Genomic DNA, 14542 nt, shown 5'->3' on the forward strand with positions numbered 1-14542 from the left:
CAGACTCCCTCCCAAAGCCCGCATCCCAACTCCAGCCCTGAGCCCTGCTGTACCCCAAACCCCTCATCTCCAGCCCCACCCCAGAACCTGCACCCCCTCGCACTCCCCGACCCACTCCCCCAGCTCTGAGCCCCCTCCAACGCTCCCAAAACCCTCATCCCCAGCCCCACCCCAGAGTCCACACCCCCAGCTGAAGCCCTCCCACACCCCAACCCCCTGCCCCAGTCTGGTGAAAGTGAATAAGGGTAGGGGAGAGCGAGCAACGGAAGGAGGGGGAATGGAGTGAGCAGAGGCGAGGCCTATGAGAATGGGTGGAACAAGAGCATTTGGTTTTGTGAGATTAGAAAGCTGGCAACCCTAAATGAGACATTTACTAGTGGCTTCCCAAAAGCAAAAGTTAAATTTCTGCAAAACCAAGTTCTTTAGTGTGCTGCCCCTTCCTGTTTTCTCATGTATCACAGAGGATCTAAACATTACATTTAGGAGTTTGAAAATCTTCAAATGCTGGATTTGCTTTCAGCAACTGTTACCAATTTGCAATGTTTGCACATTAATTGTAAGGTGTAAATAGCTAACAATAAAGTCCCAATCTTACAGTATTTTCTCATGTGAGTAAGGTCTGTAGGCTCAGGTCTAAGTAGCCTTGAGATGCAGCACACTCTGCCTTTGTCCTCCCTTCCCCGACTTTGACCTAACTTGCCATCTTAATTGTTTAAGGAAAAACAACAAACACACTTGCTTCTAAGAAACACACAGTTTTACTTAGTCTTAAAGGTATATGTCACTTTGCAGTAGTAGTTAGGCTGGTGCTAAAGGTCTTGTGTCCTAAAAGTTTGCTATTTATGGGTAAAATTCAGGATTTCCCCATAAACCCTAAGTGACTGGGTTTTTATGGATTTGAGAAACAAGGGCAGACCACAGTGCTGTAGTGAACCACTCTGCAGACTTGCACTGGCCATCATGGTTGGATGATTCCCACACTAGAGGCACACAGAAAGTTTATGTTTAAATACAGCACTGTACGGTATTTGCTTTTTTTTTTTTTTTTTAAATGTCTCTGCTGCTGCCTGACTGCGTACTTCCGGTTCCAAATGAGGTGTGTGGTTGACCCGTCAGTTCGTAACTCTGGTGTTCATAACTGTGAAGTTCTACTGTGTTACTGAGGAAGCTATTGCAGACAAATGCAATGGCCTGGATGATGGCACAGGAACAGGAGGGGGAAATGCTGGGAGGAGTTCAGGGGGACAGTGGTCATAAATCCCCAAGACAAGCCTCATTCCTCATTATACCCCAATATATCACAGTGGTGAGGATTTACTTTGTTAACTATAAGTGCCTGTTAATGGCAAGTATAACTGGATAGCCATTTAGCTATCTCCCAGTTAATGACTGGAGCTTCAGCAGCCGCACATGCTGCAGTATATACAACAGTGCATATCCATCCTGGATGATTTGATTCTTACAAGCAGTTGAATCTTACGAGTATTAGTATAGGAGTGATTCTATCCCAGTGGTTTTGATCACTATATACAGTTGATCCATATAACAGTGATTGTTATCAATGGAGTGCACTGTAATACAGAAAATCCTGACCCCTTCCCCTACTCTAACCTCCCAAGGTCCTGTACCTGCACCACTGAAATTACCAGAAGTTTTCTCAGTGATTTCAAAGGGAGCAGGAGCAGGTTCGTTAGGCTGCCTCTGATTTCATCTCACTCACCTCTGGGACCAGGGTCTCCAAGTTCTCCTGTTGGCCCTCTATATCCAGGTGGACCACGAGCACCGGGATGACCAACACTTCCCATTGCCCCAGGTGGACCTGGGGGACCCGCTGGGCCAGGTCGACCCATCAGTCCAGGAGCCAAGGGCCTTCTCAAATTAGCAGCTAACTGTGCAATTTGTTCTGAGAAAAAAAAAATATAACAAAACCAAAACTAAGTTCTTTTAGCCTCTGCCTGTGTCTGAAGTTTGAAAACCTTTTTCTGGTATGACATTTGCCACCAAGTGTATCCAATCAAAGGAGAAGATTATAGGCTCTGGATTGCCACCAATAAAAAATTGATTGCACAGTGCAGGCAGAATTATTTCAGATGCACATGCTCACAACACCGACTGGCCTCGGTGGAAGCTACATGCACATCTGAAGTTAGAATCTGTCCTGGTAACCCACAACCAGAGGGTGCCTTGAGCTGAACCAGGTGAATGCATTTTGATAAGATGACAAAAAATGGTTTTTCATTATAGTAAACCTCTGGACTTGTGTGGTGGTTTTTGCTCAGGAACTTCTAAACACTTTGCAAACTGATTATTTTTTTCTGCTTTCATGTTATTTCTAAACTAAATGAAAACACTTTAAATAATTTTGAAGCAAAGTTTACTGGAAATTAATACTCAAGTAATTTAAATAGGTGTGCAGGTTTTAGTTTCTGTCACAAAAAGTGAATGATACAAAATCTTCAAGATGCAAAACACAAAAGACATAAAATAATTTCTTTGAAGCAATACTTTATTGCTCTATCAGGACTGAAATCCCATGACCTTTGGCATCATAAAACAGCAACTATATCAATGAGCCATTCAGTGAATGGAAACTATACTTTGTAATTATTGGTTAGTAATACAAGTCCCATTGCAGTGGAATTCCTAATGGCTCAGATTATTACAGTCATAGTTAAACTAAATAGAAACAAGTGCTCTCTGATTATAAAGTGTAGCTATACTCTGATGCAGACAATAATTAAAGTTCAGCTGTCTCCCAGTTATACTCACCATTTATCATTCCCTCACAGAGTTCTCTTATATGTTGTTCACTGGCCTCTTTGCCCTGCAATTAACAAAAGAACCCTGCTTTACACAAAATCATATTATTGATCGTCTTTCAGGGATCAATAATTTGATGACACTTATTTCTAATATACTGCAAAATAAAGCAGAAGAGTTTTTATTAAGAAGAAACAGTAGTTTCTTCAGAAAATATTAGCTTCAGCCTTAAGGTCCTGGGGTGGTGGTAATATTAATTAAGTTGATTTTAAAGTTAGTGGGAATGTTGTGGTGCTAATGTTTCAAGACATATATTTAATTTGTTGTTTATTTGGCCTTTTTTGAAAAGTGAAACTCAAGCTTGGGGAAAATAATAAACCAAAACCTAATGCGAGTAATACTATAATGACCCAACAGGAGACAGGTTTGCATTTTAAAGTTATTGACTGCTATCAATTCACTTTCTTAGTGCTATCACAGTTATGGAGAACAAACATGACTTCACATATCACATCCAAACCTAATGAATGCAGGTAACTCCTAACACCACATCACATTGAGAGGAAACTAATCCTTAAAAAGGTATACGTTTTTGGAAATGGGTCTTAATTCTGTGCTCGCAAATTGTGTGTGTGCACCTGTTTGTACAAATAAACTGCTTCTGCAAATCTGCTCGTTAGATGTGCAGTTACCTGATTTGCATGCACAAATGCCAGTGGTGGAAGTGCAAAATTAGAAGCCGGTCTAATGCTGGTGGCTTTTAATTTGTTCATGTTTGTGCCCTCATTTGCAATTCTGGGCACAGTCATTTGCACCTGCAAAGCTGAAGTCCAGGTTAAAAGTCCCTTTAATCCTTGGCCCATAATGTTTAAATCCACTGGACTAGGTCTTTTCTTTTCTGATCTGACCAAACAGTTGCCAACATTAACACACTGAAACCGACTGCCCTCTGAGAGCACTTAGCAATTGAGACTTACAGAGTTTAGTGTTACCCTTAAGACAAATTATAGAAGGCAGGCCAAGCTCCTATTATCTATTTACATTTTTTTGTTGCTTTAGTGCTGTACTGACAGCCTTGGCGATAGTCTATCTTTATTCACAGAACAGGAGTAACATAAGTAGTGTCAGTGCATTATTCTTCAACACTATTTCAGCGTGACTCAACCCTACTCTGGAGGGACAAGCAGGTATTTCAGTCTCCATATCCTATTAATTCTTTGGTCCTTCTGATGGGACCAGCCCAAGGAAGCCCATTAATACCAGCTGTGATGTAGTTTTGGTGGTGTGGACACTTGTCCATTGGGAACTGGACTGAGAACACCAAACACATTTCACACAGGCCTCAGAGTATGTCAACACTGCAATGTAAGCCCAGGGTTAGTAGAACTCAAGTTAACAGACTCTGGGTTTGTTAATCTAGGACTTGAGGGTCTACACCAGGGGTGGGCAAACTTTTTGGCCCGCGGGGCACATCTGGGTATGGAAATTGTATGGCAGGCCATGAATACTCACAAAATTGGGGGTTGGATGCAGGAGAGCTCCGGCTGGGGGTGCAGGCTCTGGGATGGGACTGGGGATAAGGAACTGGGGGTACAGGAGGGTGCTCCGGGCTGATACCAAGGAGTTCAGAGGGCAGGAGGAGGATCAGGGCTGGGGCCGGGGGTTGGGGCATGGGAGGGACTCTGGGTAGGCTCCGGGCAGCACTTACCTCAAGCAACTCCCAGAAACAGCGGTATGTCCCCCCTTCATGTGCTGCCCTGTGTGCAGGTGCCTCCCCTGCAGCTCCCATTGGCTGCAGTTCCTGGCCAATGGGAGCTGTGGGGGCGGCGCTTGGGGCGGGGGCAACATGCAGAGCCACCTGGCTGCCCCTACACATAGGTGCTGGAGTGGGGACATGCCATTGCTTCCGGGAGCCGGGCGGAGTGGGGCAAGACCCCAACCCTGCTCCCTGGCTGGAGCGCCAGAGCGGGGCAAGCCCCAGACACCGCTTCCTGGCAGGAGCCCGAGGGCCGGATTAAAACATCTGGAGGGCGGATATGGCCCCCGGGCCGTAGTTTGCCCACTTCTGGTCTATACACGTTGGTAATCCCAGGTTAGGAATTGTTGAACCTTGGATTTCATCCTGGGTCTCCTGCATTGGCGCTGCATTATCCAGGCTCACTTTCACCCATATCCCAGACTTCCTAGTGCCCTCCTACAATGTGGCCACTCTCACCATTTATTCATGGTGTAGTGTGGGAAAACTGGACTGTCCACAAAACTTGACTATGTAGAGGACAAAGAAAACTGGCCTGTGGATTGTGGGATACTTTTGGCAGACTTCCAGAGCACAAGTCCAGTGGAGCTACATCACACTGTAAAGCAATAGGGCTTGAACCCCGAGTCTCGGCTTGACTAAAGTCAGACCCACTATCTCTGTGGGGTCCTGGGACCCTGGGTCTGAGCCCGGGGTTAATGTGATTTGTATGTAGACAGAATTGGGGTTAGGCTTAAGCCTTAGTTTGAACCCTGGGCTTATATTGCAGTGTAGACATACCTTGAATGTCCATGAGATGGTAACTTTCATTCACTTCTCCCCTGCATCAGATTTGAATAGCAACCTAGAGTTACAAAGTTATATATCCTATTACAAATTCCCTGACCACCCAGCCTCCCAGAGGCTGGCATTTTTATTTATTTCTGCCATTAAGGACCTCTTCTTTACTGACTTATAGCAAAAGGAGATCTTTCCTCTCAGCCCATTAGCCTGATTTGCTTCATAATACCCATCACAGGTACTGATGCTGCAAGTACTGCAAGACTTGTCCATTAGTAAACAAAGGGGCAAAAACTTATTTTGTAAACTTATTCTAAACAGAGTCAACCCTGCACCCAAAGTCCAGCGTAACCAGTACTGCCTATTACCCATTCATCCATTTCCAATGCAGGAAGATGCTCAAGGAACAGATGATACTTACTGGAGGGCCAGGTTTTCCAGTAATGCCAGGGATACCTTGCTCTCCCTGGTAGCCCATAGGTCCTGGATGACCTGGAATCCCTTGCACACCAGAAGTCCCGTTAGGTCCTTGTATACCTTTAGGACCCAGCTCGCCTCTTTTTCCTGACTAAGGAGGAAGAAAAAACAAACAGCTTAAAACAGGAGGCTCAGGATATTGTTATTCTTCCACAGTATTTCTTAGTTAAGCTTTTCTTCCAGCTTCTGTGTTTTCTCTCTTACTGACATAGTGGCTATGCTGACCATGTATGTTCCTCATCTCGCATTTATAGGTTTACATGTCTATCATGATTAGTATGCATGTTTTAGGCCATATCCATGCTATAGTTCAAACAGTGCTAGCAGCAACAGTATCCAAACCATTCTAGTGACATAAATAGGCCACACACTAGCAGATTTACAGCATGGTTCTCAGAAGAGAAACCAACCAACAGCATTGATTCTCGCTTGCTTTCTACTGTAGTGTGGACAGGGCCTTTGATTTCAAGCGTGGAGATCTAACTGCTCCTGCCTTGTGGTATGTCAGCATTATAGCCAGAGCAATTAATACCTTCGAGGGTGCTGCTTATCTTAGCCTTCCCAGGGTCAAATTTCTGTCTCATCAAGAAGGGTTGGGAAACACAAAGTGACGTGCTAAGAGTTCTGAATAAATTGTTTTCCACATTAGACATTTTCAGCAATAATCAAGGGGACTACCCCTGTGGTTAAAGTTAAGCCTGTGCTTAAGTGCATTGCTGGACGGGGCTCATTACACACTCCCCCACTCTGCATTGCTGAGTTTGTACTCCCACTGACAGATGTGGGATTTACACACAGAACTTAGGTAGCCATCCTTGAAGACTGGCCCCAGAGCGTGCATGAAAAATTAAAGGTCAACACTAAGGGTCACCTAATGGCTATATTAATGGACCAGAGCCCCAAATAAAAGACAATGCCACCCTTGATGCTGCATAACCCAATGAGATCAGAAGCTACACAGGGATGTGACAAGCACATTTGTTTCCTTAACATTTCTGTGACTCTCAGTCTGAAATGGATGACACTTACCTCTCCCTTTTGTCCTGGGGGGCCAAAAGGACCCTACAAAAAAAAGGGGAAGTTTGATTTTATTCTTCTCTAAAGAACAATAATCAGTTGCAAAGTAAACATCTAAAAGCAGATCCTTAAGCTCTTGGAAGCAGGGATCACCGCTGTGTACCATACCTAATGTAATGGGATTCCTGAACAGGGTCTGTGGGTCCTACATCAATGCAAATAACAATACTGCAAACTGGAACATAGCCCAAGGAAGCCAAAGGGCACTGATAGGGGGTAGGATCCCCCGAGTTGAAAGATATCAATGGGGTTGTCGGGACCCAAAATTGGTCACCAGAATGTTTCGAAGGGTCACATGGCAGCTCCTGTCCCATGGGACTGGCTGCGCTCACCTCCCTGCTCCGGGCACTGCAATCTCTGGGGTCCCAGTGCCACTCAGATTTGGCGCAGCTGTCATGATGACAGGAGTCTGAGTAGGCCAAATTTGAGTGAGTGGCACTGGAACCCTGTGAGCCAGATCACAACTCCACTCAAACAACTGCAATGCCGAGAGCCAAGCGCAGCTAGCCCCACAGCACAGGAGCCGTCACTGTGGGGTGAGTGCCAAGAAGGACCCAACCCCCCCCCACTAGGGGGCAGGATCTGACTGAAACCACGCCAGCACCTCCACCCCCTGGTCACGGCAAGCCATAAACATTTACAAATGGATCCTGAGCCCAAAAAGGTTGAGAAACACTGGACCCCTGAAGATCTGAAGAACAGTGCTGGGTTCATCTGCTCAGCAATGCAATTCCTCTTATTGCTGGAGGGTAGGGTGCAGCAAGAGTGGTTGCAAGGGTAGGGTGGAGGGCTCAAGGTAAGGGGATAAAACAGGTTTAGGGGTGGACTGCACTTTAACGGATCGGTTTAGTTTTACTAGTAAAACTAGAGGATTCCTCACCTCTATAGACAGGGATTCATCATTAGACCCACATATATCAGGGCTGAACTTAGCTCCCTGGCAGCGACAGCCTCCATTGAACCAAGGTGTGGAAAGCCTAAATACCCGAGAACAGAAGAGACTGTCTGCTTCTATGCGCTGTGCAGTGCACCTGCTCTCTCCGAGGGGCAGAAATAATGAATGATGAATCCCTGGCTACACACATGTGAAATCCTCCTCTAGTTTTACTAGTAAAACTAAAATGGGCACAGAGCTGATGGTAAATGGAATACTTGGTTTGGTTTCACAGGACACAGTTCTCTTTTCACAATCAATAGTGCAACTAGCCTTTGGAGCCCTCGTGTATTCAACCCTGGCAGGTTTTAATAGTCACTGGTTCATTAATCTCTGGGCTCCCACTGTTCGATATGTTAATTTTGTTGTGTTTAAATGACACCTACCTGTTCTCCTTTGTCACCTGGTAGGCCATCTGCTCCAGCAGCGCCCTGAAAATGAGGCATAACACATGAGAACCTCACCAGTGGGTTTGCAATGGTTATTCACACACATGCACTACACTCTCCAAGTGGGATTTACTCTGTTAGGGCCCAGTCCTTTGAGCCCTGAGTACCCTCAACTCCTACTGGGAGCAAAGAGGATTCAAGGCTTTCTTGCTGTTACAGTGAGAAAGTTTTCCGACTTGGAAAATAAATGTGGCAAAATTAAGGTACATTCCACAATAGCTGTTCTGCTGCTCTGAATGGCAACCACGGTAACAGGCAGCCCTCTGCAAGAGCTAGGAGCCCTTTGCCTCAAACTCGCTGTGGCAAAAAAGTACTTCTAGAGTGACTTGAGCAAGGGCTGAACCCATAGGAGACAGGGACCTGGCAAGTGCTGGGGCGTGCCAATGAAGCCATAACAGGGGTCCACAGTTAACATTCTTCGCTACAGGAAGAGAGTTCCATGTCAAGTCTGTTCATCAAACAAAATTCCTTGTTTAAACCAGGATGTGACCCCCGAAAGCAGCTGGTTGCATTAATTCAGCTGGAATATGTAGGCCTAAAGAGTTAAGGTGTTAAGACCACCCTGTTACGGTTTAACATTAAAGGTTTGGTATACAGAGACTTAGCAAACCATTAAACGTTATTTTAACTTATTACAGATACAGAAAAGGAGGAAAAAATTAAAGCATTTGAAATGTAAAGTATTAAGTAAGGCTTTCATTTTAACAATATATATTAATTTATTCATTTTAAGCTGGAGAGAGTTTTTAATTTTTAAACCCCTTGTCTGACAGGTTTTTTAGATGCTGTTAAAGATGGTATTAACTGTCTTTTTTGGGGGAAAGAGAAGTTTGCTGAAATGGGCTGGAGCGTTCATTGCTGCTGCTGTTAAAGCCTGATCCCATTTCCTAAGAAAACTAAACAAGACAGACAGACGAACACGAAGAGAGAAAAGAACAGCAAATACAGAAAATACAGCTTCCATCTCTGGTGTTTGACTTTCACTTGCAACCTCTCTGCTGGAAAAACAAAGGCACAGCACACTGTTTTATTAGTCACTTTGAGATCTGGCAAACTTATTCCAGCATTGGGCTGTTTAGGGCATTGATTTTAGTTGCCCCTTTCTGGTCACAGGCTTACAGCAGTGTTGGCCAACTACACCAGACTTTAATTAGACAAAAGGAAAAAGGAGAGGGTAGGAAAGAGGAGAAAAAGGTGGAGAAGGAAAAGGACACATGGGTGGGGAGAAAAGAGAGAAAGAGAAAGTCTCAAGTCCCATGTGATATTTGGGATTTAGCTGGAGCCTGTGGAAGTGGCAGTGTTATTTGGGTTCCGTTTTTTGGCCTGGTTTGGTCAAGATAACTTTTAGGATTGGGATGAAGAAGGTCCAGGGTCCCAGGAGATGGCAGCCAGGATGGTGAAGCTCACTCCAGTAGCCAATTTTTCTCCCCACATTCTCTTTCTTTAAAGACCCCAAAAGGGAGTGATGGGTGGAATAGTCCACCCCCTCATTATTTTGCCCACCAATTAGGCCTAATTTTTGACACACCAATTTTGGTTCATTGACTTTTGGTCTCACACTGTCCAATTTTCCAAGCATTATTTCAACACAATCCTTGAGGCCTTTTTGTTTGAACTAATTCAGTCTCTCTGTGCTTTTGTACCTTTCCCCATCAACATCTGTTACTAGGTTATTGTAACATCTTATGAACTTATACCTACTTTTCACAGTTAAGCTCACAATTTGGGTAAATTTGTAGGTCCAATTATCACAGCAAGCCTCTGAAATAAAGTGCATGTAAGGGAACTATTCACAAGCCCTTACAAAAATAAAATCTAAACTTCAACAGTCAAACTTGGGGTCTATCCAAAATCGGGCCTGGGTGTTTCCGGTGATGTTTGAAACCAGGTAGCTAATTATTAAGTTACAGCTTTATTTCAGAGTTGGACTCATACAAGGACAAAAGTCTCCCAAGAGTCATTCGGTGAATAGCCCTGTGTGGACATGTTAAGCCACAATATATAATCCCTTTTCCTTTAAACCAGCAGATGGCGCTTGTTATTTAGGTAGGAATAGAGACAATACAGTACATACAGAGCAACCCGGTATGTGCAGGTTTACACGTTTCAGATGCCACTCAGAATAGCACTACAACATGGCTTGGGTATTGCACACTGTTACAGCCGATAATCATCATCATTGTGCTGATGGTACAGATTGGGACTAAATGTCTTCTTTAGATTTAGGCTTCACAGACCCTGTTGAACTTAGACTGATCCTGCCCTTAGAAAGCAACAAAAGCGGATAGGAGGCATAACTGCAATTTATAAACCGTTGCTGGGAGTGCATTCCATTATCTGCAGAGATAAATCACATTCCTCCACTGGTCTAAGTTATATAGTTCAAGTAAGGTCACCAATTGCTTCAATCCAAACATGAACATTTAGAAGCAAAAGTTTATTAAGGGCTAAATGTTCCTTGTCCCTACATAGTTAATCATTAGGAGCAAACCCTGCTTGACCGCTCACATGGGTAGCCCTCTTGAAGGCTACAGGCTGACTTGTGTGAGTTAGGTGAGCAAGATGTGGCCCCAAGCCGTTTACTTGCCATGTCCTGTGACTGGAAGACAGGCACAAAGGATCTTGAGCATGGCATTTCAAGATACCTTTATTGAAATAAAATACATTGAGCACACAAAAAAATGAATCAGAAGACAAATGCGTTGGCTGTGTCTGCTGCATAACCTGTTAATTTTAATTGGGAGGAAAGCTGGTAATGCTGTTGAATAGCTGTGATTGAGCTACAGTTAAATCATATTAGTTGAATAAAATGGGAAAATAACCAGAAAAGGAAAGACAAACCCTTGACTTACCTGGTTACCTTTGGGGCCAGAAACTCCACCCAGAACCCCTGTTAACAAGAAAAAGGGAGAATGAGCAGGGACCTGTTCTTTTCCCATGCATTCCTAGCACAGTCGGATGCTCACTCACACAGTGAGGGGTGGGAAAACTAATCCTGTAATAGCCAGCTAAGACAAAGAGGCTAGACAGGGATCAGAAATCATTTGTATTTCTTAGAATCAACAAGAGGTTTTAGCATTCAGTTTGTTTTGCAGCAATATTCTGTGGTCACTGTGGTCCACATTTCTTTCTTGACAGCTACAGTACTCATAAGCCACAAGATGACACATCACATTCTCCTTCTCTGAATTGGCTCTCCCACCTCATCTCCCCCATAACCCATTCAACCTGCCAGTCATTAAAAATATGAAGCGGGTCCTCAGTGTTTGAGGCCCCTCCCCACCTGCCTTCCGTTCATTCCATGTGGCCGCTAACAGTAAATTGTGGTCATTGTAAGGCTTTTCCTTATGGGACGCTCTGTTCATACCGTCCTTGTTAATTCACTGAACAAAACTAAAATGACATGTGCATTTAATTCTGTCCATTTACATCAGACTCACCTTCCATACTCACCCCAGGGTAAGGTTCCTTTCCCTCCCTTCCCCCGGGCATGTAAAATATTCTTAGATTTTTGTATCATCATGGTATAGAGTAGGAGATTGGATTTTTGTTCCAAGACTAGTTAATGCTCATAACAGCTTTGCAAGACCTCTATTAGTATGTCAATTTTCACCAGGGTAGAGGGTTAGCTGTTCCTGACTTCAGCATCCACAGAGAAGCATGACTTGGGAACTTGCTGGTAAGGGAGCCACCTTGTCTGGTATCCTGTTTTAAGTGGCAGGGTCAGATGTCCATAGGAATAAAAGGTGAACCAAGCAGTTGCAATACTAAACCTAGGGGTAATTTAGCCAATCTGAAGAAACATTCCAACAACCATGCCTAGTTAGCATTCAAAAGGAGAATGAAGCAATACATTTGCAGCCCTGGCCTGTGACTTTGGATCCATCTAACACAGCCGGGAGCTAATTCGAGTTTTCAGGACCTTGGTCTTTTCTGCAATGCACTGTTGAATGGGTCAATTATTCAGTCTTAGAACAGCAGTTTCATGGCACATTCATCAATTTGGCAATTGGGAAATGTGATTTTTTTCATATCTGGCTCTAGGAACTTCCAGCAGAACATGATAGAATAAACACATAGAATTAGTGGGTGTCATTTCATTAAAGTCAAGCCCTGAAGATAAATTAAAAAACTGGAAGTTCTATAAAAAATTTCCCTATTAAAATAATTCAGAGGTAACAAGCCAGAAGGTAGAAATTAATCTGGATATTTATAACTTTCTTTTTAAATGAATCAGTGGCAAATGGAATTATTATTCCCCAAACCCTGAGACAGGGCTGCTACTTTAAAAAAAAAAAAAGTTACTTGTTCTCGGTTCACTCATTTTTAACAGGGCCATGGTTTTAAAGGGATGCGTCATCTCCAAAAATACATTTTTCATTGTGGCAATTCTCCGAACCCGTGCAGCGATCCTTGTTTCTACAGTACACCTGCTGTTGTAGCATCCAGACTCTGAGCCCCTTGTGACTGAGAAGCATAAATCTCAACAGAAGATTCTTCCAGGTCTAACACAGAGGTCTACTGTGAAATGCCTGGTGCCCCGGGGGTGATTATTTACATAGAGACTTTACCTAAAAGCTGAAGTGAAGGAAGCCATCGAACACAGGGCTACTGTTCTCCTGCAGGCTGTGGACAACTGACATTCATTTTTGCCCTCCTGGCTTCCTTTCAGTGAGGATAATTCTATTTAAATCCAACCGCTGAATTTATTTTTAAATTCTGGCCTTGAAGGGCCCAGATATGTTTCTGTTTTTTTAAAAAAATATTTTTTTTCTTTATAAAGTCCTAATTAAATATTCTAAAATACTAAAATGCAGCTCTTCTGTGTGCATGGAGATCTTGCACTTTGATGAAATCTGCATATAGAGCAGGTACAGTAAACCCACTTTGGCTCTGTGTCCGTTGCAAACAAATAGTCCAATCTGGCTGGGATGGGATGGGATCTGGAAAATCTTGTTGAAATAAACTATTTAGTCTAAACATAATGGGACTTCGAGGAATGGAGATGCAGCACTGGAAATGCTGATTAGCTCATGATTTCCCTCCCTTTTCCAGATTTAACTCCTACGATTGAGGGTAGTTTGTTTGTATTTAACAATAGATCAGTAAAAGCCTGATTTGTCAAGATCATCCTGCTGAGGCTAACATCAGGAAGTATAAAGGAATGGTTATTAATCAGTTGAACCTAAATATCAGGACGCAAGAACTTGGCCTATCCAGGTGGCTCTTTTATCTTCGATATTATATGGCCCCTTATGCCATAGTATGTGTGCGCCTCACAATTTTTAATTTATCCTTATGAGGCAGTAAAGTGCTATTATCCCCATTTTACAGATGGGGAATGGAGGCACAGAGATGGTAAGTGACTTGCCCAAGGTCTCTCAGTCTGTGGTGGAGCAGGGAATTGAACCCAGGTCTCTGAAGCATTAGACCTTCTTATTCTCTTAAATATATGAGCTGAATGATACTGTGCGCTTGATTTTCAGCTACAACGTCCCTAACTTTGCAGTAGAAGTTTTGCACTTGCAATGAACTGCAATTGCAAATGGTAAAATGTAGACATCCAATGACATTTACCCTTGCAAAACAGCAAGTTAGGTATCTAACTGTTACCACTTGCAGGCCCAGTTATTTATCTGTATAAAACTGAAGGTTCAAAATGAGGCTCTAAAAATTGTAAGGGGCACTGCCAAGTCCACATGTGATGTTTGTTCGTTTTGTTCCACCGTCTGTCTGGCAGGGAGCACAAGCTAGTGAAGTTCTGCTGGGTTTACTTTACTGTTACTAGCATCATCCGATTTATGGGCAATAGTTGTACCTTTGAAAGGTCTGTGGAAAATCCTGATGAGCAAACAGATTGCTTTGTTGCATAATTGACAATTAGGGAAAAAAATAGTAAGTTCTAATACATTAAACCAAGCAGAGACAGGCAGACCCTGCTGACATAGACCCCGGTGGTGGGAAATCTTCTCTCTGTCAGAGGGTTCCCATAAAAGGGCCAATATATCACTCAAAGTGGAGGGAACTGGCCGGGAGGGGGTATAGTGAGGGCTGCTCTCATTCAGGCCATCCTCACAGGAGCAAACAAAGTAAAAACTGTTTTTTAACAAGAAAAAAAGGTCAAAATCGGAACAAAAAACTTTTCAATTGACTTGAACCAAAACAGTTTCCAGATTTTTGATTCATGAACATTTTCAAGATTTTGACTTTTCACCATGTGTAGTGGGGCGAACACCAGCTCCAGCCCTCAAGCGGTTGGAAAAGCCCTGCAGAGGGCTGTGGAGGGGAAGGGAGCAAAACCCCAGCTGA

General features: G+C 43.6%; 1 protein-coding gene across 1 annotated transcript in view; it reads right to left on the reverse strand.

Moving 5' to 3' along the window:
- The window catches only part of COL9A3 (collagen type IX alpha 3 chain), a 72634-nt gene that overhangs the window by 3251 nt on the left and 54841 nt on the right, over positions 1–14542 (reverse strand). The window contains 7 exon segments of the mRNA XM_043496089.1: positions 1721–1903; positions 2770–2824; positions 5718–5864; positions 6803–6835; positions 8171–8215; positions 11086–11123; positions 12125–12176. Coding sequence (XP_043352024.1) covers positions 1721–1903; positions 2770–2824; positions 5718–5864; positions 6803–6835; positions 8171–8215; positions 11086–11123; positions 12125–12176 — 553 coding nt within the window.

Source organism: Dermochelys coriacea, chromosome 13 (assembly GCF_009764565.3).
Source record: "Dermochelys coriacea isolate rDerCor1 chromosome 13, rDerCor1.pri.v4, whole genome shotgun sequence".
Taxonomy (NCBI): Eukaryota; Metazoa; Chordata; order Testudines; family Dermochelyidae; genus Dermochelys; species Dermochelys coriacea.